At 31.5% G+C, this 27,880-nt stretch overlaps 1 protein-coding gene across 9 annotated transcripts in view; it reads right to left on the bottom strand.

Annotated features, from left to right (window-relative positions):
• LOC122570354 overlaps window positions 1-27,880 on the bottom strand; it is an 86,078-nt gene that overhangs the window by 23,278 nt on the left and 34,920 nt on the right. For 7 of the 9 annotated variants that reach the window (XM_043732549.1, XM_043732554.1, XM_043732555.1 and 4 more), the window contains 2 exons: window positions 24,905-24,989; window positions 23,656-23,779 (listed from right to left, as the gene is read on the bottom strand). In XM_043732549.1, coding sequence (XP_043588484.1) covers window positions 23,656-23,779; window positions 24,905-24,989 — 209 coding nt within the window. Of the gene's footprint in view, window positions 1-15,210; window positions 17,918-23,655; window positions 23,780-24,904; window positions 24,990-27,880 lie in introns of those variants that run through there. The other 2 variants (XM_043732553.1, XM_043732556.1) reach the window with 2 other exon arrangements.

Raw genomic sequence — 27,880 nt, 5'->3', positions numbered from 1 at the left:
CTGAACATATATAGATTGAGATATTGAAGCATACGTGTGCACGAGCCTTTTTAATAGATATATCATACCGTAATCTCTACTACCCTATATAATATAAAGGTTATCCTACATGCAAAAATAAATCGATAATGCAGCCGGTGATAGTATATAGAATAAAATTTTTATGTTTAAAGCTTCCTTTAGGAAAAATTGTTATTCTTTATGAACTAACCTAGCACGCACATATTCGACGTTTTCAAATTCAATTTTCTTTCAAGGCTTCAATTGAAGAAGTTTTGTTATGCATTTTCGAATATATGTAGATTAACTTTCTGCCAATTATCCGTTCTTTTTCAATCAGGTATGAGTCAAACACACATACAAGTTTTCAAATTCAATTTTTTATTCTTGATCTTCTTCTTATTCTGAACCATAGAATTTGCTTGTACCATGAACTTAAACCACAGTATCTCTTATCAGGTTGTAAGAATTTGCTTATGCGTATACCACAATATTTTAAATAAGGTATCTGCTATATTGCACGAAATCAAAGGAATTTGCATTCCACAAATATTAGTCTTTCGCAGACAAGGCTATCTCCGTTTCTTTTACGGACAGACTATGTCGTTGATACTCATGCCTATCTGTTTCTTACTATTCTAAGTTCTTAAAATATCTGACAACATTCTGGAACATTAATTTAAGTTTTTCGTATATTACATAATCGTTTCAATGGTTTTTCGGGAAGAATAAAAATTCGCTTTGAAGAAAATCACGAGTGAAATTTTATTTGAGCCCATTTGAGGTTGCCTACGCAGAGTGATAATTATTTATTTTAGGGCATGCCTCATTGATTTTCATAATCTTGAAATACGTTCAGATCATCATTCTGAACACTTTTTTCTATACATGTTACCACATTATTCGTTGATATCCGTAAAAATCTTCAATAGATTTTAGGTTAGGTACGATTATAGTCTATTCTGAAGTCGACCGCATTCTTATATTTACATATAGTCCAACCTAAACTAACTTATTGATGAGAGAGATAGCCATTTTTAATATTATGTAAATAAAAAAGAAAAAGTAATGGGTTATGGGTTGAGCTAAATTAGTACCCGGTCGTCATTAGGCGACCAGCAATGCTGACATGAAATAATTTTCGATCATTGATATACAGAATGTTACACTTCATTTTGATCTTCAAGTGATCAAAAGATGTATATATGTATGTTCCAACACGCAATCTGGTGATAATCACACACGGTCTTAATTCGTGAGTTACACACAGAAGTATGTTTGATAATATATATACGTAAAAGTAAATGGTAGTAATCGGATTTACGATACATTTACAAAATTGAATGAAATAAAAATTAAGTTATGCTAGAGTAGCCTCACGGCGATCGTATATTAATCTAATCCAACCTATAACCCATTATCTTTCCCATTTATACTAAGGATAATTAATTTTTTATATTAGAGTCAGGTTATATAAAATTACGTTGAGGTTATACAAAAATAGGGCCACTTATATGCTAGAATGAAGTGTAATAAAAATTAAACTTAATTGAAGTATTTGTTGAGTATGTCGGAAATTAAGGCTAAGCAGCGGTAACATGTATAGGGAAAAGTTGCACGGAATGATCTTGATAACATATCTCAAAGTCATCAAAATCGATGAGGTATGCCTTGATGAAAATAATTACCCGCAAAGCTAATAAATAGAAAAATAAGTACTTAATCGAGAAACAGAGATTTTGCAATGTTCTAAATATCGAAATATTTCAGGAAATTAGAAATTTTGTAAAAATTTATTTCACAACTTTCTGAATATGGTATCTAAGGCATCGTGCGAAGCCGAGAAAATTTGTATTTCCTAGATATTAGTAAAAGAAGATTAAAATTGTTCCCTTAAATACCTCACAAAATTTGAATCATAGTAAGTCGTGATCGATAGAAGACACATACTTAATCAGGCAATAGATTTTGATCATGTGCCAAATATGTTAATATTATGAGATTGATGAATTTGCATCAAATGCATCAAAATGGAAGCGAATTTGAAATACATACATTGTACATAGTACGTCAAATGTTCAATAACAATAAAATATTGAGAAAACAGCGCAGAATCCTATCAAACTCATAGAAAAGGAGTTGAGCAAATATTAATATTAATTATTTTTAATTATTAATTAATTATTAATATTAATAATAGAATTAAAATAAAAAAAAATAAAGAAAGTGAGAGAGAAAATTGAACGCCATGCAAATTCAAGAAATAAATTGAATGATAATGAGAAAAAATCGTTAAAGATCATACGTATTAAACGTAATTAAAAAGTTGTATTGATTATGATTAAAAAATATTTATTTTACGATGTTCTTAAAATGGATGTTCAGTTGAATAATTACAAAAACAAACAACTAAAAATCATAGCAATAATTGAAAAATAGCCATCTTACAAGGTGTTGAAAATAGAAAAAGTGTTATAAATCTGACAGATCTTTAAAGGAAATAACAATGAGAGCAGATCGGCAGAGAATAAGTATTGTGGAGGAATTTTGCCACTTTCACTCAGTTTTCTCCGACATTCGAGAAGTTCAAGAACAATGAGTACGCTGGTAACACGAGTAACCACGCGTAACGTTGTTTCAAGCACGATCTTAGAGTCACGTTAAATTATAATGAGTTAATTGTAGATGTGTTTGAAGATGGCACTAAAGATTGTTAAAGTACAGCTGGTCGTTAATAGAGAAGTCCATAAGAAACTGATTAGATGAGATTATGTAAATTGCTTCGAAACCATTGGTAAGTTACGGTTCAAGGTAGGATTTTGTGTCAGGTGATTCAAATAATATCTACGTAAGAAACGTAAATGAGAGAGTCGGTTGGTGAAAATAATTTTATAGTCGGAGGTTTCTCTTATGGTTTATGGCTACGATTCTGGTTTTCCTGATTTTCACAGACTGTTAAAATTTCTGATGTGAACGTGGAGAGTCGAGCAGTGTAACGATTTTTATCAGCTGATATTTACATAAAACATGGCCATTTAAATCGAGTATCTAGAGTTAGTCATAAACAGAATAGTTGAGAAAGTGGAATAATTTAATGCAGTATTAGATTACTTATACGTCAAGAAATTATAAATGGTAATATAATAAATTGTGAACTTTATTTTTTTTCTTGCATTCTTCAAAAAAATATTTGATTACGCCTCGCAAGTATGCTTGAATTAAAGTGTTAATTTAAAATCCTATATTCAATATCATATGATATTAATTTAAAGATTAAAATATATGTATTAAAATAATTTCAATTGTTGAAATCAATTGTTCAATTCTCTATTTACTCATATTTACCAATGTACTATTATATTGCATCACATCATGTTACGTTATGATTTATCATCTTCACGCTACTTATCATGTTATGAGTTTACTTATAGCCATTATTACACATATACACTTTTACGAATAATTATCTAGATAGATAAATAGATAGATAGATAGATAGATAGATAGATAGATAGAGAGAGAGAGAGAATTTCAGTAATTTTACGTCCTAACAAATTTAAAATAGAGTAAGAAGAAAATTGAAAAGAGAAAATAAACATGAAGTTCAAAGTATAAAAATAGACATAGAAAGAAGCGTAGGAAGAATTAATCAATCCTTTTTTGGCTCGATTAATTATAATTCAATCGATCAATTATATATTTACTAAATTAATAAACGTCCCGCTGTTCATTAAAATCATTTATTCGTTTCACGCACTATTTTATCGTGAGACGGAAAAACTTTAATATGTACTAAACCACTGACTTTCATCGAGTTATAAACTCGTTTACTGCGAACGATAGCAAATAAACATAACGAGCGTATATTAGTTTCCTCGTGTAGGAAGCTTTCTAAAATTGTGCACGATACAAAATTCTATTCTGCAGGCGACAATTTTCCGTATAGGAGAAAATTTTCATTTAATGTAACTCCGCTATCGTCAAACTGTGAGTTATTATTCACCTCGTAACTTGCGCATATTAAGTAAGAAATTGACGTTCCACCGACGATGGTGAATCATTCTTAATTGGCTCGTGATTCACAGCAAGTACGTTCAGACGTTAGCCTCAATTTTGCATTTTCGTTTCATTTACCCCTTTAAACATCATCAAGTCGTTTGTTATCATCAGTGTAATTTTCAAAATACATTTATATCGTTTATCTTAGACCGAGAAAGATTTATTCTATTAAGAACTTTAATTACATAGTGCTGAGACATTTTTTCACGAAATTTCAAGTAGAAGAAAAATAGACATTAGATCCTTACGCGTTAGTTAAGACGTTTACTGTGATGTTAATAAGAAGTAACATTATCTTATTTCTATATTATTATAATTATAATTAATTATTATTGTTATAGTACAGAGCGATATATTTATGCTTTATAAGTATTAGGTATTTCCTTTCTTCAATGATCTATTATTATATCGTGTTATTGCATTGCTACCAATGTAAAATAATACATAGTAATAATATTTCAAATAACTAGCAATAATGATTTTTATTAATTTTAAGATTTTAAGATTAATAATTGTAAGATTTACTTGTAAAAATTTATTTGTTTGATTATTAAACTTATTATTATTGCCACAATGTGCAAGGGAATTTGTTGATACTAATACTTCGTAATTTGAGATTTGTAAAATTTCACAAATAGTTAAGAAAATTAAATAAACAAATAGTTAAGAATTAAGAAAATTATACTAGAGGGTCTTGAGGATTCTTCCTGGCTTCTAATCATGAAATTCTTTGTATGAAGAGAAGAAATAGTAATAGAACATAAGAGTGACACAGGAAATCCGGTATTTTAATATCCACTTCACTATCGGGTTATTTTACAAGTACAGATTTATACGAATACGTATAAGTAAAAGAATAGAAATCAAATACATCTTTGTTCCATTCTCTAAATATTATATTATGTGTATATTATGTGCATTGTTACATATTTAACTTTTCCATAAATGTATAAATATCCGTAGTTCAGTTAATTAATCAGTGGTAGATTTTCTTATTATTTTCTACAATTGTCTATTACTTTTATAAAATCGTTATCACGTTGAGTTTCATTCTTGTAAGCTTTTAGTAAAATCGCATTATTGGTAATTACTTACTTATGATTGTAACAGCATTAACAACAAATTTTGTTAATTACCCACAAAATCTTTCATTAAAATCACCTTAATACTCTTGTTCTACACAATTCTCCGAATCTTACAATTTCACTGATATCTGATTACAGTATTTTATCATCGATAATTGATTAAAATCTTAATCACCTACAAATTTTTTATTAAAATCACCTTAATAGTTTTGCTCTAAAGAATTCTTTCAATCTTGCAATTTCTTTAAAAATATAATCAAACCGTCCATTTTCGTCTCTACTATAGTTTATTATTTAACTATCGATAATTCCAACTTTCTTTAATTATCCATAATTGTTTTACTCTTACTTCAAATAATTCTCTCAATACTACAATCTCCTTGAAGCAAACGCGTTTTCGAGCGCAATATTCCTCGACTTCCGGCTCAGGTCCGAATTAAAACCACGAATGAAGTTTCACCAGTAATTCCTAGCTACTTTTCGCCAGTGGAATCCTTCGAATAAAAAGACTAAATAATAGTAGACAAGAGTAACCAAGGAATTTATCTAGCTTTCACCCTGGAACCTTCGCTTCCTTTCTCCTGCCTGCTTCTTATCCGGCCATCTTACTCTGCCATTGGAAAGATAAGTCTCTAGTTCCCATGTAAATAAACCGCTAAGGATACAGAGCCCTTGCGGACCGTGTCTGTGAGTATCAAATAATCATGTAAACCGTTTATCGCAGAATAGACAACTGTTTTTACAATTGAACCGATGATCAAAACTCGGATATGCTTATAAATCGGGTTCTGACTCGTACAATTGTGTGCCGTTACGTTAGTGTCTGCATGGTTGAGGAATTAAGATAAAGAGGGCCGCTTTAGGAAGAAGAAGATGATGAAGCACAAGAAGAAACGAAGAATGCGAATAAAAATCGTACAGCCGGCTTGGTACGATGATGTCGATGAACTTTGGTGATTTCGGTGTTTCACGAGACTTTTGGTCTTACACACGTACATGTTATGTAACCCTGCTACATTCTTTCCCTCACTTACAATTTACAATCCCATTATATTTTTCTAACAATAAAAGGTATCTTAACAGCTTGAACGAAATATGAAAAAAATCTTATCGCTATGCATAATTTTCTCCTTCAACTTTATATTCAACGTCTTACTAAGACATTACAAGTACTTTTTGTTTGTTAAAATTAAAGCGGGATTGAAATATGAAAATTAAATGAAATATTTGAAAAATTATTAATATATATTGAGGAGGAAAAATCTAATCCTTTTAAATTGCAAAACTATGATGAAATATCCACAATGAACGATTTAGAGAATAATTATTTGCTTGTCATCAAGATTTCTTGCATTTTTGGTATCAAAAAGTGTATACTTGCAGTTTTTTTTGTAAAAGAAATAAATATTAATAATTGAGCTATGTAGGTATAATAACATTCAATATGTGAAATTTAAAATAATACATTGGATAGCTTGCCAGAGTCTCTCTCGAGCTATACTATAAATGGGGTAAGATGATCATCTTATTTGGTTAAATAATATTACGGAATAATTATACATTAATTTGTTTGAACAAGATGATCTTCCTTTGAATTATTTCTATCTATCAAATGGAATAACATTTTGTATGGTTTTTTAGATAAGCAAATATTTTCCAAACTAGTTCCCTGAATAATTTCTGATACAACTTACGTTAATTACGTCAGAAGTACAAATTTTTAAATGATCTAGATTTATTGCTTGTTATTCAAATATACTTAAAGAGCAATTAAAGCAAAGTAAAGAGTTATTCAAAGATGATTTCTTTGATTTCGATATAAAATAAAATTACAATTCCCGATTGTATCTTATTTTTAAAATGCAGATGATACATTGGTTGAGACGTCTTAGTATTTTAAGATAATATAATATGTTTTATTCTGATATCAAATCAAATTTGCCCACATCTGGTTCCCTATTGGAAACGAGAAGTGAATGCTAGATCGAGAGCATCTCTTTCTCAGTGGTAATGAACTTGGCGGAATTCCATTACGAAGACGAGTATTAACGAAACTGTGTTTTTTGCAATCTTAGTACTTTTTTGGCAAGTATTCAATATAGAAATGTAGTGTTATAGTTGTCATAGCTATATATATTATACAATTTTATAACTCTAACATTTTTTGTAGTTTTAGTCGAAGATCTTGTACGGTATTTTCTTTCTCTTTTATCCGTAGATTTTTATCTCCTAGTTACATTTTTAATGAAAATTACGTATTTCTATAATGATCATTTTTAATCAGAAGTTTGTGTACCTAAATTTTTCATTTTCATTTTTCCTCAGAATCTTTTTTATTTCCAAATTTTGTAGGTTGTTTCTTTCTTAGATCTTTAATTTCTAGTCGAAAATCTTTATACTTGTATATCTATTGTTTTCGACGAATCCAGAACATCGGAATCAATGCTCTGCGAGTGCTATTTTTATTTTTGACACGACCAAGCAAGGAAGTGTATTTTAGTCACGTGCAACACGTATACGAGCAGAACACTTCACGTTTCTCATTGAACGTTCAAGTTCAAAGAAATCTTTCTTTCTTATCAAAATTATCAGCGAAAGGAGAAATTAACTTCTTAATAACTCACAGATAAATCAATCTTTTTTAAGTTCCAAACACAACACAAAAACTAGACAAATTATAGTAATCTATAGTGACATAAAATCAGAGCGCGCTGAGATAAATATCTATATTTTTAATGGCTTTAAAGTTATTAGGATATTTAAATAAAGAAATCATCTATGAATAGTTTTAAGATATAAATTATAATTTATATAAAAAAATTTATAATTTATAAAAAAATTTAATGGTGAAATAAATACTTACAATAAAAAACACATATAAAGAATTACAAATCAGCAAGTTTGAAAGGCTTAAATTACGTGATGAGTTGTAATTAATTTAGAATAAAATATCAGTAAAAACAGTTAAAAATTTGTTTACCGAAAAGTTTGAAAATAATACTAGATAATACTATAATAATTGTAGCAGTTTATAAATGAAAAGAGAGAACATTATTTCCATTTAATATTTTAATTCAGATTCGCGTAAATTAGTAAAGTCTTCCTTATATGTGAAGAATACTAATATGTTTTCAATCGTGTTTTACTTTAGAACCTACCTTTGGGAAATGCGATACGAACTTAATTCTCAAAATAAATTTTTCCATTATTACACAAATTTCTACGATATCGAAGAATTGGAATCATAGATCTCGATATAAATTTAAATCCGAGCTGAGACTTTTGCTTTCGAGCGGTCACTCGAGGAATCTTCTACTATTTTAAACACGGTGCTAGCGTGACAGGATTAAATCTCTCGAGTATTCTTCTTTGCCCTACTTTGGTCTAATTCTAAGAAATAAAGCGACAAAGCCAGCGAATGTACCACGTATTGTGACAAAATAGCATCATTGTGAGAAGTAATGAAGAACGTACGCGATATGCCACAGTAAAGCTACAGCACCCAGTTTAAACTACTTTAATTCATTTAAGACATCGAAACTGCATATATAGGGTGTTCTAATATATTTTCAAATGAAACTTCATTAAAACTGCTTACGAGAAGAAATAGAGTAAATAGAAAAAATATTGTTTAAAGACTTATCGAAATACTATACTAAAGAATATGACACTTTAAAACGAAAGTTTATTACTATTATATAAAGAACATATTAGCATGCAAGAGTTTCAGAAAGCATTTCTTTCTATAAAAAATTAAATTCATTTTTCATCTTTTAGATATATATAATTATATATATAATTATATATATAATTCCTTATGCGATGCCATGTACAGATTCTATCGTTCAAAAATTTATTACAAATACAAAAATAAATTTCTTTACGTATTATAAACATGCATTTATGTAGCATTAGATATATAAATTTCTCTATACATAAAAGTTTAATTATTAGAGGATTTTCATTTATTGCTGCATTTTGAAAGTTATCTACTGTTTTATCTGGTGGCTGTAACGTTTGCCATCATATCGTACGCTAACTGCAGCAATTTCTTAACCGTGTTATACGAAACTATGTTTTGTCAGTACCATGTTATACGAGAGTTTACTGTATGTAATTACATAGATTGTTGACTTATTTTTATCTTGTATTATAACAAGAGTGAGTTCCTTATCATTTCCTCCGTCTTCCAAGCTATTATACTTTTTAATGAAGACTCGAATGATTTATTGGAACGAGTTATCTCTTTTTGTCTGATTTATATTATTCTATATTAGAGCCTGTAGAATAGATGAAATAAAAATTAAATAAGAATTTATAATTCACATTATTTTCTTCATTTTCGATCATAAAATATATTAACCAAGTTTAGTCAAAAGATTCAAGAATACATTCTGTGCAGTTTATTAAAAACGTTGCTTGTAACGTAAGGTTATAAGTAATTAAAAATGGGAGATTTCAGGGAGTATGTTTAAAATGTTGAATCCAGAATGTTGAAGAACTAAAAAACTTAGGTAAAAACAGAAATAATCACAAAACGTACAATTGGTACACAATATCAAAGGAAAAACTAACAGAGCTATAAGAATCCGGAATATCAGAACTGGAAGAAATTACAGCATTTTTGGATGACAGAGATATAAAGCATTGAGCTTAAGCTATCGTACGATATATCAATATATAAAGAATCTAACAGAATTAAACAGAGAAGAATATCTAAATTACATACTACGAATAGTTTACAGCAGGACAATTGCTCAAATACGCCTAGCCGGAAGGCATGAATTTAGTATATCAGGAGAGAAAGGGGAAAGAATAAAAATAAATGGCACAGAGCGTGTCAGCTACATAACATAGAAAGGGAAGAAACCTTGAAACATGTTATATCAGTATGTCCCCAGTAATATGATATGCAAGGAGAAAGAAGTTCAAAACAGAAAAGATTTCCCTAGATACTAATCATTAAGAGCAGAGAAAAGGCAAAAAACATTTTCAATTAAGTGCAATCAGCCATAACGATCAGAAGACTGTACTTACAATTAGATGCACAATAAAGCTTCACATACGGAAATGATATTTCTATATATATATTATTATTATTTTAATACGTTATATTATATTTCTTAACTTTTTCTTAATATTTAGTATGTATTTATCTTTGTGTATGCAGCACAGTGGTGTATATATATCATAAATCTTTATATATATATCAAGATTTATTATTTATCTAACTGTAAGTTCAATTTTCTTATGACTCGTTGCATATAATTGAAAGTGTTTTTCGCTTCCTCTCTATTGTTAATGATTAGTATCTGGAAGGAGTCTTTTCCTTTTTGAAATTTTTTCTCCTTGCATATCATATTGTTGGTATGTACACAATACAATACAATACTATATGTATATAAGTATATATACGCAATTGTATACACTAGCATAGATACATATTAACAATTATGAGAAAGTTAAGTAATATAATTTAAGTAAATAAAACATAATAAAGTAACAATATAGTATAGTGTAAGAAAGTACTAAGAATGCAACTATCTCCTTGTAATAGACCCTAGGCTTTAAGTACAAATAAATTGTTATTATTATTAAGTAATTAAGGAAACAATACGGATCAATGATAATTAAAGACGTAAAATATAGAAGAAAGTAAACATTATTTTAAGTACCACATTTTAACATTAATCTCTTATGTAATTGTAAATTTCTCTCGAATTATAATACAATTGTAATAAAATTCTTCATAGTAAGATAGCCTGAGATAATGTAGAAAAATAACAGAGAAATTATCATGTAATTTGCATTGTGCGCTTTCGTGGAAAGTCTGCACTAGAAGAAACACATCTATCAATTTGTTCAACGAGTTATCAGAAGTTATTGAGTTATGCGTTGAAAGAAACGTAGAATAATCAAATTAAAAGACGTCTTTATGAATCATTCGATGCATAATCTAATTTACGATTTAATTGTCGTTTTAATTAACGATATTCAACGTTGCATACATTCTGTTACATACATTCTAAACGGAATTATCAATCTCGATTCTTTGTGTTCTTTTTAGATTCATATCGCTGAGAAATTAAAAATAAATTGCTTTGTTCCCAGCATGTTTAAATGTTTACAACATTTGCGTCAATATCTTTATATCCAGTATGTATAAAAGGTAAGTGTAGAAACTAGTATCACTACTATTAGTTTCACATCTCTATATCTGTGGAGATCTGTAAAAAGGAGTCCGTGTAAAATTGACCTTAACCTTGAAATTCAAGATCAAATTCTTTCCACCGAGTCCCACTAGTTTTTGGACTCGCTTTATTTACGATATGGTTATATATATATGTCGGATTGGCATTATGATTAGGGTTGGGGTTAAAAGGGCGTGAAACGAACATTCGTTATGGTTAGACTTTGTCGTTATGCAATAGAGAAGATATTGACTAATGCAAACACGATTGTTACAGATATCGACAAGTAACCGTGGTAATTAGATACTCGAGACGCTAGTGACAATGATTCTAGGTTCGATAACGAATCCACGTCAACAGTATAACTCTTTATTAAACGTAAAATACTTTAACACGCAAACACGTTTAATGGGACGCTCTGTATATACTTCTCGATGTGTAACTCTTCAAGCCGATCGCACGAATAATAAACTGATGGAAATTTTCCTTCCTTTTCGATTGCGTTCGTTTGTTATATACTGATCCGAAGCTTCGAAAAGGTTCCAATCGCCGTTGCTAGGCAATCTCTGCTTGGAGTTTGATTGTTAATACAACGTATGTCCCATTATATTGACATCTCCGAGGAAAAATGTTCATCCTGTGACCGCGGCTATGTTCTGCGACCAGTTGTGTCACCTCGACAATCCCACTATCACAAGTCTCGAACAAATACAATGAATGACAATTGTTTAAACACGGCTATAGTAGAATCTAGATTACAATATTACGGGATTTTCCCATAGTTCCAAACGGGAGGCTCCAGTGTCCCCCCATCTCCGACATATATATATATATTGTAGCCAGATGCAGGGTAAACAGCATCTATTGCGTATGTACACCTGATATACCATTATATATCACACTTCTTCCTTTTTTTCTCTCTTTTTCAATCTACGTAATAGCAATTCCTACGTGTCAGCTTCTACATGGCCACCACCGTTGTTCAAGTCAACACTTAAGCAGTTCCGGATTTGTATTTCTATAATATACTTTGACCACGTTTCTTAAGAAAATTACGTGTTAATTTTAGGCAATGGAAAGCACGTTTAATCTAATGGTGTAATTATTCAATTCGATAGTAAACTTTATCCGAGATGTAAATATATTATAAATAACATTAGTTTTATATGAATATAAAATTAATGAAACTCTAATATCATTTTATAAGAGAACGGTTGAGTTGCCTTGAATCTTAAAGTCGAGGTCAACTTTGCACAGACTTTTACAAATCTCTATCGATCCAAAGGTGTAGAATCCCGTTGTAGGGGTTTTTACACTTACAATTTATATACTCTTTATACAAGAGACTTTAGTTTAGACCAGACTATAGTTTTTTTAATGGGCGAAGACATAAGAAAGTATTTTCATCTTTTAACGATAGAAGAAATGTTTTCACATCTTCTAAAGATAGAAGAAAACATCGCAAAGTAAGATTAAACGATTTCGAATGGAATATTTCTCGATAAGGTGTCTCTTTTAAAGGTGAAGGTATTTCACAAATTCATTTCGTGTTTTTTAAATATTTCTTCGAAGGCATAATTTTAAACGCGTTTATCTGGAAACGCGTATATTTTCACACGTTTAATTCCTTTTTACCAAAGCACGTCATATATACATAGTATAGAAGCTACAACTGTTACAAGATATTTATTGAAAGTACACATTTTGGAAAGTGCACCAAATTATTTGGATGGTCAATTATCCATTGCATTAATAAGCACAATATGTAACGAGTAATGAGACAATCTTTATCATTAATTGTATAGTTAGAACTACTATTCATGCCGTATACTAATTTTTCACGAAGTGTATGTGTAGTCTGTACGTACGAAGGTGAGTCATCTAAGAGTTTAAGCTGAAATATTTTCGATACTATTAATTATGTCGAAAAACGTTCCGGATAAAAGTTGAATGGCTTCAAAAAGGGAACGTGTTTTAACGTTATACAGTTTTTAATAATGAACATAATGTATTCCTAAGAAAATTCTGTGGTAAGTGTCGAATACTTTCACGAGTATATAAATAAAGACAAATTTCTGTTGAAACATTTGTGTACAAACAAAGATTCGAAGGCGAAACTCAGACAGAAAACGTAACATGCTAATCAGTTGTGCGAAAAAGACGCAATCTTCCGGTTGTCGTTCCAAAAGGTGTGACAATAAGCGTAACTCGTTATCGGGTGGAAGATTTAAGTAAATTCATTGAAGATCCCTTGTGAAATGCAAAATACTCTGAGAGAACAGTTCGAATCTTAAAAGTGCAGTGACTCACGGGTAAGAGAAGTGAATAGCTGTGGTTCAGAAAATATTCAAGTGAAACGTTGTCTATGCGATGTATTTAATACATCAAATTAGAGAAGATGAACGATAATTGAAGAAGTCAAGGCAAGAAAGAGATAAATCGCATTTTTGGCGAAATTATGTCGTTAAGCGTTCCTTTGTGTCTGTTCGAAAGCAATTTCTTGGTACTGTGAAATAAATCAAAAATAAAAATGAGAAGTTTACTCTGAAGATATCGAATAACATTATTTTAAATTAATATTTACAACGATAATATGTTTAATCGGATATAATATCCGTTTGATATTTTAGTTGCTATAAATTTAATATCAATTAATATAAAGTAATTACAAACCAATTTACTAACATAAACGAGAATAGTTAGTAGAAAGTAGAATACTATATAAATAGTAGAATAGTTGAAAATATAATAGTAGAATAGAAAATAGAATAGTAAATAGAATAGTAAAAAAGTATTAAAAGGAGTATATTATGTGTTAGTACCAGTAAATCTATCTTGACAATATCGAAATATTATTTTCAATTAATTTTCACGAATTTGTCAATACCATAAATTCATCATCGATTAATATAAAATTGATTTAGTCAAAATCAATTTCCCTATATTGGAAAGAAAACATAAAGTCGAGCATTATTACAATATCTACTTTAAAAACGTTTAATGACATTATCCGCGATCAATATTTCCAAGAACGATATTCTACTTGCAAAATACTAATCAAAATTTTAACTTTATTATGCAGTAACAAAAGCATCAGCAACCCGATATCAGACTATTAATAAAGTATTGATCTCGGCATAAACTAGCTGCGTAAAACAAATAGAAAATACAAAGAACATCGACAAAATCTCATTTCGATACAAATCCAAAGTGAACGATTGCATAAAACGAATCGAGAAACAAAAAAATATAATCATTTCTATGAATATAATTTGATACAAAACCCACAGTCAATATGTAATTACTTAATACATTTTATGGAAGATTACTACGAAAGAAACATAAAATCCAAATAAAAGATCGTTACAGAAAAGGAACGTTGAATTGCACCAACGTAATTCGATATAAAACACAAAATCAAGACTCGCGTGAAATAATTGCTAAAAGATCAACGTCGAAACAAAGACCACTTCAAAACAACGAACCAATATAATCAGCGTGGCTAATATAATTCGATACAGAGCGAAAGTGAACAATCAGATAAAATACCTTGGGAATCTAAACAGATATCTCAGGAATAACGAAAGATCATTATAAAAGGAAGAATCATAAAATTCACCTAGTCCGCTCCATAAATTATTCAATAACATGCCAAAAACAGGAACGTGTCATATTCTTCCTCAGCTAGAATAAACCCGTAAAAGCCGACCACGTTCACTTATTATCCAATCACGAAACGAGGAATTGACACGTTGTAACTCTCACCCCAGTGCCGTGGTGAATTCTATTAGTTTCTATTTTCATCGATGAGCGATGACAAAGAAAAGAAAAAGGAGAAGAAGGAGAATCTTCAAACGGGGAGAATCACCAATCACCTTTCGTACAGGACATCGATACACGTTGCAGGATAGGTCGCAGTATCGCGGTGTAGCCGGCTCCGTGATGGCAGACACTCGATAGCCCATCTCATCTTCGTCCACGTTGATCCTTCGTTCCTTCTCCGATGTATCCACAAACCCTCTGTTGTTCTCCATGATCAGTCTTAGACGATTCTTCTCCGTTTTAACGGTCTTCGGGTTCTGTGGCATCGCACGAGGAAGAGGGATCATCGAGCTGCCGCGTGTTCTTACTTCGAACTCGCTCGTCTTTGACGGAGAAAGTTCTCTTACACCAGACGTTGCTTGTCTTAAGCTCCTCTCTCTATTTTCACCCGGCATAACTTTTCTTTTCTCCGATATTTTATTATATCCCGTATTGTTTTTCCACCTTTCTCTGTTTTGTCGTTTTTATCGTATTCTGTCTTCCTGTGATCAGCTGATCGGTCAAGGAGCTTCGTTCGGACAGACAAATCGAAAGGTTAAATCGAAAGTTTAAGTGGAGAGGTTAACACGAAAGAATGGTGGAATGACGCGTCGCGGCGCCCGGTGTAACCTGGCTGGTCCGACGTCGACGCACACCATCAGAAAACCACTCTTCTCCAGGTCTCGACCCTTCTTCATCCACCGAGGGGCAGCTTCATCGCGCTCCATCGGGCGTCGAGTGCGTCGGCACGCATGCGTCGAGGCAAAGATTTTCGAAATGTCCCTCTGGCATTTCATCAGCACCTCATCTCGACTGCGCCAAGAGCCTCCTTCATTTGCCGGTTCCTTTTCGCGACTTGGTTAATTATTATTTTTCACGTACCGTTTCGTTTGTACTTGTTGCTTGTCCGACTGCTTCTTGCTTCGTTACTCGAAAACGTAGCGACAGACCGTTTCTACGAGCCTTAATTGGTACGCTGACCTCTTGAGAATTTGTGGAATGTGTCGTCGAGCGAGGAACTATTTTTTTCTTTGCACTTTTGACGCTGGTGTAGAGAACGATCGAACGATACGATTTATAAAACGGACCGGTTATCCACAGTGATCGCTATGCATCGTAATATCTTGAAACTGGAATTAGGAATGTAGTTACGTACCTGTCAAGTACAGTCTTTTTCCGGATACAGTGCGAGGAACTTTCTTTTCCCTTCTTATTTTAATTTTTGTCTTTTAATGCGAAATTGTTTATTGTAGTTAACGTTTATCACATTCTATATTTGGAAGGTGCTGAGTGATCTTAGAATTCTAATTTGTAGAATTTTGGACGCTATCTTATCGAAGGAACAATCTTTCCGTATACTTAATCTTGTATACTTGGTATTACGCTTTATAATTCTTAGTATTATATCTATCGTAATATCTAGCTGAAGTTGATCTAGGAAGAATTTCTGTTCTCATTCACGATTCTTTAAAAATTTCGTTTTCCTTCGCAATGTTATTTTCCTCGTGACACGGTCGATGGTTTGGCATTACGGGTTCCATTTATAGTTGCACGGTACCACTCGACTCGTTTACGACCCACGTTTTGCCATTCGTTTCGCAAATCAACCGGACGCGCCTTTTGCGGTGAGAGATAAAGAAGGAAAATCAGCTTTCTTCCTTCTCCTGTCTGACTTCTTCCAAAGAAAATTTCAACTTGATATCAACGTCTTACTTAATCTTATTTTTCATTACCTTATTCGGTCCTTAATTCCCAAATAAATTTGTCCAAAAATACAAGAGACGCATGGTTTGTCCAATGCAACTCTCACTTTCTTTAGGTTTTCACTGTCGTAAAAGAATCTTGATACCTCGCGAAATCGTAGTTTGCTCTTACAATTTCTTGCGAATTTTAATTTAAAAATTTGGTAGATCTCGAAAGAAAATCACTAGTTACGTCGATAAATCCCGTCATTCGATTTTCTTCAAACATATGACGTTTCGAAAGAGATTTCCAGAATTTTTCGAATCATTGGTCGTAATCCAAAAGATCGCCCATTCTATTCAAATCCTCTGTTCAAACATACATCCTTTTCAATTTCCGCACGAGCGTTTCTACTTTTGCCAAGCTATTTCCCAAGGAAATCTACCGGTCTCTTCTTTACCGATCTGCGCTCGTTAAAGAAATTTCGGTTCCTTTTCAATTACAGGGATTGTCGAGGACTCCTTCGCACTGTGAACATGCACCACTCCGATTCGACTTGAAAATACGCGTTATTCTGTGAACAATCGCGACTCGCTGGAACGTCGCGTTCGATTCGTTATTTTCTCGCTCGAACGATATCGAAAAGTGCCCGAAGGCAAAGGTATCGCGGTTCAAAGCGGTTCATCCGTCAAAAAAACCAAGATAACGAGGTCTGACAGAGTCGCGCACGTTTTCCTATACCATGAAACGCTCGCACCGATATATCGTCAGGGGAGATTCGTTTTCAAGTACGATTCAATCGTCACTGTCGCTTCATCGCCGTTTCCGGGGAGCATGGAGCACCGTTCACAATCGATTCACTGTTTTATACGAATAAAGCGTTCTTATCTCACGTTGTTCGCACTTTGTCTTCTTCTTTTCCTTTCTTCCTTAGTTCTGGCACTGAAGTTACGAATCGGAACGAAAAAATTACGATGAAAAAACGTTAATGAATAGAAGGCGATAAAACCGGAAGATCGAGGGATAACGAGGTATCGACGGGTACATGAGAGCACGGAGCGCGTTCAGGACTACGTAGTGTTGGTAGCTGAAATAAACTGACGTAGGTTAGGGGATCGAAGAACAGCTGGGCTCGGCCTGGCTGCTGTACGCCATCACTGACTCACTCAACCTCTTCTCTCACTCTTCCACTCAATCCTTTATGCAATACCTCTCGCTCTTCCAACACTGTGTCTTTTTCTATCTCTCTTTTTATCCTGTTTTCTCTCTATTCTCCCTCCCTCGCTCGTGCACACTCCATGGATCCGTGACTGTCCTTTTCCTTCTTACGCTACTGGATAAATTCGTTTCTCTCTTGCTCTACCGCTGCCGATGGTACGTACGTTCTTTCTCCGCTGCGTGAAATTGTCCTGCCTTTTTTGACGTTTCGATCTGCGTCTTTGATTCATTGCTTTTCTCATAAGACACAAAGGATCGTTCGCTTTATCTATCAAATAATATTAAGTTTTCTTTTCACTTTTACGACAGTTTAGACCCTCTTAGAGCCGCTTTTTATTCTCCCTTATTTTTTATTTTCTTGGTTGCTTCTGTTTTATGGTAAGCTTTAGAACACGTTGTGTAATTGCAAGCTGTGTTATGCATTTTTGCGTGCACCGTTTCGTTAAACAAGAGGTTGTTTCGTTTATAATTTCTAGTAGAAGTAACGTTACGTCATCCGTCATTTCATCGACTTCCTTGCGTTTTTATATTTATATACTTGAGATTATTCTTTTGTTCGCATCATACTATTACTCCTATTTCTCTTTTTTTTACAGTTTACACCATGCACAGCAAAATAGTGAATATTTACTCAATTTACAATGACCGATTTTATTACATATGACAAGAATTTGTTACTAAATTTCTATCCTCAGCCTAAAATAATTTTTTTCGTGCTTCTGCATAAATCGCGATCAATTTCATGCGAACCTGTGAACGGAAAAATCTTTGCTTACTTAATTTTCACATACCTACTAATGTAATGTATGCAAGGTTATTTATTTCCCCTCATTCACGCTTTTCTGAAAACTGCATTTTCTCCTTTTTTTCAACATAAATTCCTTTCTTCTATTCGCTGTATCTTTAAGAAACTACATACTATTTTATACTTAGAATTATTATCTTTCCTTTCAATCGTATCACCTCCATGTTTTGCTGTATTCTTATCGTTTTTCTGTTATATTTACTCTGTTTCACGGTTATTGAATGTTTTATCTGGGATATCTAATCAAAATCCTTTTTTTTCGCCTCATTAGGGACGAGTTCTTGAGCGTAGATTGATCAGGAAACGGATTGGCGCCTTGGTATATCGATTAGAATGCAACGTGCGTCAAGTGGAAGCTACTTTTTATTGTTCTTCGTTATCGTTGGTTATCAAATACTTCGCATATTATTCTGCATACCGTATTTCCTTTATTGATAAAACGGGGTGTATGATTTAATAGTAATTTCGCGATTTATCCGTGAATTTGTTCCGATTGCTCTACTTTGTGCAATGTGTACATTACGTCAATAATAATACTGACAGAAAAGGGTCGAAGGTGATATTTCTTTTTCTATTAAAATTTCATGTCACCTTCCTTAATAAAAAATCTTCGTATTTCAAATAAAAAACATATAAAAGGTTTAAAATTTTTTATATAACCAATTTACTGCTTTGTTTTACTGTTGTATTTTTACTTGAAACGTTTGGCTCATAATCATTTATAAAGGAAGAATTGTTACGAAATCGATGATACGTAATGATTGTTATATTTAATATTTGTGTCGCTTACATATATTATATTAATAATAATATTCTAATCAATAATGATAATAATAATAATAAAAATAAGAATAAGAATACACTTATAAAATAATAAATAAAATAAATATATTATATATGTAGTACTAAATATATAATATAAATTTTATTTATGGAAAACAATTGATGTAAGCTTTCGAGATCTTTAGAAATTTATCGATGTATTTTTTTATATAATTTATATGATTTTTAATTCTTTATAAATTGCTCGTATTTAAGATTTTTTAACTTTATTTTTGCAGAATTCAGTTTTCATAAGATATCATATAAACACAAGTATTATTTTGCAAAATTAAAGTTACAATGTTTTTTAAATTATCGTTTCCAGACACAAAAGCCTTGACCTCTTTTTTGTTGAGAATTACATCCATTTGTAAAAATGGTATTGACCTGCTAATAAATACATAACGCGATATTCGTACAAAACCTCCGTTCTAAAAAAAATATTTCCTGATGACCTAATAATTTTTCCAAGTACATAGATATTGCAGAAAATTCAGAAGTTTATATCAAATCCAACAGCCACAGTTTCTGCGCTGGAAGCAAGGGGGAAAAATCGTAGCTCGATTCCCCATGGCGTGATACACTTGAGCCATTTGGTGGGACAGAAGAAACTCTGATCAATAACATTACCCCAAAGAGAGGCGGCAACCCCTCTGCAACGACTACTCCCCCATGATGGTGAGCGCATGCCCACGAATTAAACGGCATCCCTTCTCGCGATTTCACCATGCTAGCTTCCCCTCTTTTCAAGAGGGAAAAAACGAAAAATAAATATGCGGCAGAGCAAGAACAAAGAGACACCGCGTTTGTACGCGACTTTTATTCAGGCTAATCAGCTGACCTTGATCGTGAAAATATTTCTGATGAAGGAAAACCGGATGTAAAATATGATTTCGTACAGAACCGTGTCAAATATATTTTCCATTGCATTACTCAGAACTATAAGTTGCAAGAAAATGTAAATATTCGAACGATCGGAACGCTCACCTTCGTTAACGTCGATTTTTAGAAGAGAAAGTGAAAACACTTGAGGGACTATAAATTAGACCCTTTCCCTTAGTGTGCGGAGTCCTAGCGGGCTCTAACGATTTTACAACTGCAACGACTAGGATACTTTGGTATTCTTTGTACAATGGTCAACGAGGACGAATTTCAAGCAGTATTCTACGCGATTTCGAATATTACGAATTAACGTTGCGTTTATATAAATTTTTATAAATTTTGCGATTTTATATACATCTTGTTAATTTTTCACACATTTATCGTCGTATCGTAAAGATTATGTACGGTTGTAAAGCTGATAGTTGGAAACGATTCAAAGCCAAAAGGCAAGAATGAAATAAATAAATATAAAAGAAAAAATTTGTCTTATATAAAAGTTTGTCTTATATAATCCCACTTCTGATATGTGTGAAAAGGGTCTAATTTGTTGTATTCTGGAGTGTTATTGTATTGTGCTATTGTATTCCCTTAAAACCGACGGTGACGAAGGCCAGACAACCGATCCCATTGTTGGGATCTTTGCGTTTTCTTACAAAATTTATACTTTTTGGTTGAATGTTTTAATATGAAAAAACTTTTGCTTCAATTCTTTTCCTTTTCCTTACGTCAAGGTTGATCGATATAAAATTTCAAACTTTTACATGACATCATTGTATCATATAATTAGGATGGGAATGTTTACACATTTATGACAAATTTAATGGCCAAAAATGTACAAAATGAACTTAATATGGTGACAAAAGTTTATAAAATGTTCGAAATATAGTACTTATTACGATATTTAACAACTGAAACAAATTTCTGCTTACATTCTACTTCTTTTTTTTACCAAATGTCCAGCTGGACAAATTGTAAAGTACAAATTAAATAATAAAAAAAAAAGAAATATTCTACTTCTTCAATCGTGTTCGTGAAAATACGAATTTGCATAAATATCCAGAATCCGCGGTTTAATTATTAAAGTTGAAACTTTCGAATATGTGTCATGAACAAATTGCGAATTTGTATGCAAATTCATATTTTTATGAACATATTTAAAGAAGTAGTAAAATCTAGGTAAGCTTCTATGTTTATAATTTTACTTTGGATATTTTATACATTCTTACATATTATGTTCGTTTCGTATATCTCTGCATTTTTAAATTTTTAATAAATACATGAAAAACCGTAGTCTAGTCGTGAAAGAAATATTCCAATTGTAGATACTAAGCGCACGTGCCAATTCAGTGTATCTTCAAATTTTAATGAATCTAATTGAAACATTGAAACGTATAATCTTTATTTTTATATCGATTATACTACTCAAACTTAACTATACAATTTGTGATACTTTTAAGCTGAATTGTATGCAAACAGATTTTTCAATATTTTGTACATTATAGTGATACTAGTGATTAAATAAAGTTTATTATTTTTTAACGTAGCGACAGTATGATGAATAAACGAAACAAAGAACGTCAGCAGCAGCGAAGATTGTCGCTTCTAAGCTATCACGAAATGAGTAATAATCTGCTCGAAATAATATAAATAAAGTCTACCCTAATCTGGGCATCACGCGAACTTTGCTCCACTCCTTTCGTTCTTATTTCTATCTATTATCGCCAAGAGGGTGGTTCAAGGGTCGTTGACTTAAATCTATAATAAAATTAAAAAAAATAGAGAAACATAACAGATATAGAAATATAACAATTAATACAATCGTTCTATACTTTTTGTAAAGTTCGTTAGATTTCACTGTTTTATAATAATTTCGAACGAGCGATTTTGTGACGTTATCTTAATTGATCGAGTATCTAGCAATAAAATAATACGCAAATGTTACGTAAAGATTTCCATTTTCCATACAAATTAAAAATATTATAATGAACAAAGCAAAACGCTCAACTTACTGATAATGATTTGTTGTTGAAAAACAATAGAAACAACTAATAACAATAACGTAAACAATAACGATACTATTTAGTTGTAACGAAGAATCATCAAATGGTTTGATATCGGTATTTCATTGTTTAAGGTCGTTTCAAGACCACAATGTCATCAAACTCGTGTTGATGTTCATTATGACATGTAATTATAAGAAACATACTGAAAGCAAAAAAGTGTTTATGGTCTTAGAATAACCTTCAATATGAGTTTGAGGCACTTTAATTTACCGTGATCGTGTTTTGAACTCGTGACAGCCCTTCATAGCCTTATTTTCCTTATTTTCAATGACAAATAATGCAGTTGTTTAATCCAAGTCAGAAATCCTACGCAATACATATTTATATATGTGAAGAATTGCCGCCAATGCTATAAAAATCAATAGTGGAATGCTTAGAGGATATCGTTAACGAGTGTGTATCGATTTCAAGTTAGTTCAAAACGAGGATTATCTATGATGACAAGTTGCAAATTACAGTGGGACAGTTTAGCGCGGATGCTGCGTATTATCTTGTTCACCACTTCAGCATATCACTGTCATTAATGTGTGTGTGGCACGGCATGCTCGATACTTTAGCGTGAGTGTATTAGTTCGCTAGCACTGAGAAAATTTTTACTGGAGTTTATAAAAAAACCAACACGCAGAAAGACAAAAAGAGGGAGAAGAGGGAGAAGAAGAAGAAGAAAAACACAGCAGTGCAAACATACTTGACGTGAGTATCCTCGTTAAAAATCTCATCGCCGAGAGGTAATTTACTGCGAAATTATAAATTATATTTTGGCTTTGCTAATAAGCTCACGTTTCTCTCGCCTCAATTTTACTCTCGTTTGTAAAATTAAAAACGCAGGATAACGTAGCAGACAAAATTTTAATAACTCTAACAAATTATAATATTGAATATTCTCTTCTTTATTACGTGTATTGCTGGGAAATATATTTGTTTTTTTAAATATATCGGAGTTCTGTTTGTGGTTAGTCATTCTGTACGTGAAATGTCTATTTGCTCCGTAAGCTATTTTCCATGTGGACTCGCACTGATCAAAAGGAAATATTGAACCAGCTTACCTGCAGCTTTATTGGACGATGGCCTCGACTTCTCCAAGTCAAGAGACGGCTGGTTAGTTCTCCTGCTCGTATTCCTTCAGTAGAATCTAAATTTTGATAAAACCGTGGTCGAAACCGGAAATTTCTGTAAAACAAATATATAGAAAATAGGATAATATTGTAATATCAGGTTTATGTTATAATATTGTAATATCAGGTTTATGTTATAATATTGTAATATTAGGTTATGTAATATAAAATTAACTAAATATACAAATATCGAATGTAAACACTAAACAATAAAACGCAAACAATATTTCATTTAGAGGGAGTGGATTTTATTTTATTTCTCTGTCATTATAGTATTATACTGTACAATGAAACTATTTGTACTTCGTTGTTGGATTTTAAGGAATATTATAGAAACATTAAACATTACTGGTTAAAAAACAAATAACATGGATAAATATTTACCATTTAATGACAGGAGAAGCAAGAAAATGAATATTACGATATTTTAATAAAATAATTATTTGTTTTATATGCCATATATACGTATATATACGTCAGATTACAGACTTTTTCATGATATAACAAAGATTGGATTTAAATATTCACTGTGCTATGAATATTAGAAACGAAAGAGTTTCTTTGCAATTATATAATTATGATATAATTTAGAGAATATAGAAATATACATATCGAAAGTTTTTGATAAAGATACGAATGCCTTCGAATAATGGAAAAAATAAGTTGCTCGATCCATTTGCAAAGAATAATAGAACAAGAATGATACATCTTATATAAATGCGATGCTTTATTAAACTTGTTACGCAATATGATATTGATATTATCATATTTCATTAGTATACCATTATACCAGCGCCGAATTATTTATTTATAATAATTATTACTTACTAACTTTAAAATTAAAATACAAACTTGTTATAAATTATAACCATTTCCTTCCGTAAGAAAATAAAATTTTGGTTACTTAGTTACACTGAATTATTTATTTACAATAATCGTTACTTTTCATATTCCGGATTACACAAAAGGATTATGATAAATTACAATTTTTTTCATTGACGAAGCAAACAAAATTTGGACAGAATTTCTGTAGAGATTTCAAGCATCTATCGATGATACTCGGTAAAACGGTGCAACAAGATGGCTACAATTTCCCGCGTTAAGAGATACGCTTCTGTCGTAGCGAGTGCAATTCTGAAGCAGAAGTATCTTCAAAGGCATGTTTAATGCTTGTACTCACTTGTATTCCGCCAACGGGTTCTGTCCTGCCTCGTCTTTTCTACTTTTCTCGCACTGCTGTATCACGTTGTCCGTTAGGTGTCTTCCTGAAACATGATATTTTATAGAAAGTTAGCGTTGAACTTGCAAGATAACGGGCAATTTTGAAATTATAACCAAATCAATTAAATTTTGCAATGCGTGCAAATGTGCAACTGTTTAATGACACTAAAGACGTTTCTTTTGTTTTATATCCTAAAATTAAATTTGCAGTTTATGACCACAGTAAAGTCTTATTATATTATTGAGATAAGGAGTTTGTTTTTTTAAATAAATGTCCAATATGTATGGAAACAAACATACAGTACAATATACGGTACAACGATATGCAATGATTTTTAAATTGCTTTATACATAATAATCGCTTAACGATTAATAGTCATCGATAAATTATATTGCTTCAGATTAATTTTTTATTAAGAGATGTATAACAAAATAGATAAAAATAGATAATAGGCACTTACTCTTGCTTAATATATAATCATACATGAAACATTACATTTCGTTACATTTCGTTCATCTCTATTAAAATCAAACTATTTATAACAAAAATCCATTAGTCTGGAAAATACTTTTGTTATGAAATCTTATTAATTGGTAAAGATTATCGTTTTGAAATTATTTCTATCTTCTAAATAAAACCATATTTTTTGATGTGTAAAAAATTTGATTTTTCTTTACATAGGCATTAAATTAAGAAATATAGTGCTTGGATTATATGATTTACAAAATAAAAGATTATTAAATTCTTTATAAAGAGAATTTCGTCGATATTACGTTAATATGAAAATATAACTTGGCCGGAAACTTGTAACAATTATTACTTTTTCGAAAAAGATTAATTAATCGCTATTCTTGAATAATACACATACAAATTTCTTGAATTAATAAAATCGTAAATTGAACAAAAATTATGAAGTACCATCCCTAATTACCATAAGAGTCCAACAAAAAAATACACTACGGTATTTACATACGTAATAAATTTCAGAGTTTTATCATCATAAAAACTACTGCCTTCTCTGCGCTATTTTTCATAGGAGGAACTTTCGGACCTCGACGTGAAATATATATTTTTTCCATCGAAATTGTATCGTGATTCTATACTGTTTAAATACCCTTAAAAGAATAGAAAAAAGAAGGAAAAAGGATATGTTCCATCTTTGATTATTCGATAATTTTAACGCAACGGATATCCGCGGGCACTTGAAACTTGGTTGAATCCGCTTGCTTTTTACCTATCAACGCGCTTCGCAAAAATAACCAAAATCTCAGGGAATAGAGAGAGAAGAAAAATAGTAAACCGTCAGAAGATGGTAAACAGAAAAGCGCAGTCGGTCATGACGTAAGCGGTGAGAACTAAAAAACGGCGAGGGTGCAACACTCCAGCGGGTGTTTCACGATTCTACGCTGGGAACTCCGAATTACACGCGTGTACGCACTCTTACCAACTCTGTCATCGCGCAATACATAATTACGAGAAAGAAAAACAAGTTTATATTTCGCTTGTATTTTATTCATGTTTCTTGCGTCGAGTCGAGCAATTTATACAGCAAATTTAATTTCATAAGTTACGAAGTAATATCGAAAGCACTTTACGTAGCAAATGGAACATCAAAGATGAAGTATGAACGATACAATTTGTCATCCATTTCTATCACCGATAATACGGGAAATGCTTTTGTAAATATGGGGTAAATTAATATCACATATTTATACTTTTTTCTGCTTTTCTTCTCTATTTTCGCACCTAGTTTGTAGAAATAGCGCAGTTGTTTCTTGTCGATTAGTGTTTATTTTTTACTTAATCTTTGTCTTTATTATTAATATATATTTATCTTATATATGTATTATAGTGTAGTATCGTGGATGGATTGCCTGGAGATATCAGGTGTGTGTTGTCAGCATTGTCAAGGAGTGTTGTCAGCGTATTATAAAGAGAACCGTTGTAAGGAGAGTAATTAGTGACGAATGGTGACTGCGTAAACATAGATTGACGGAGCATTAAACGATATTGTAACAATCATACCGTTACCAAACCTACTGGCATTATATTATTTCCTACATATATTATTATTATATCTCGTTCGTCCTTATTTCAGTGTTACATGGAGTTGAGCGTACCAGTAACTGTAATATGCTTTGCTGGATTTGACACACAATGTGTAACCGAAATGAGTTTAGTTTACTTTTACTTTATTTTTGTTATTTTTAATTTGATAAATTAGATCGAATTAAAAGAAATGGACAATATAAGTGAAAATAGTCAATAACTCCATTTTTTAATATACCCAAACATTATTCTCAAATTATTTATAGGTCGCAAATATTTGTCTGCAATTTCTCTACTTATTATACATATTATATCTAATAGATAAGCTATTCGTACAAGCACTTTGACAATTTGAAAACATGCAAGAGGAGGAATTATTTACAAACAGAATAAAATTTACCTATACCTCCATAGCTAGTTTCTGAGATTATTAATCTACTTGATAATTCTTTATGTGCAATGACTATCGTGGAAATAAGAGTGTTAACTAAATTTACCAGCTCGCATTTTATTTGTCGTATATTTTTTTCTTAAATATATTCGCTGATTCTTACACAGGTTAGTTTATTTCAATAAAAATTTCTCGAAAATTGATATTAAGTATGTTAATAAAATAACGAATCTACCGAACTTCCTGAGTCTTATTCTACAGTTTATTCCAACTAAATGATAATAATCTACCTCCAAAAGCTGTTCACAATTTGGCAGTATTTTAATAATTTCGTGAATAGTAACATATGCACGTTGAAATATTTCCATCAAATTAATTTATAACTCGAAAGAGTATGTTTTATGCGTACGTATATTAACACGTTGACTGCCAGACGAATTTTCCATGGTTTGCCCAAGGCGCCTACGTGAACTTTTCATTATGCGATGCATATT

This window comes from Bombus pyrosoma, linkage group LG8, assembly GCF_014825855.1.
Source record: "Bombus pyrosoma isolate SC7728 linkage group LG8, ASM1482585v1, whole genome shotgun sequence".
Lineage (NCBI taxonomy): Eukaryota > Metazoa > Arthropoda > Insecta > Hymenoptera > Apidae > Bombus > Bombus pyrosoma.
The sequence above is the reverse complement of the archived record's forward strand: the minus strand, read 5'-3'. Positions and strand labels throughout refer to the sequence as shown.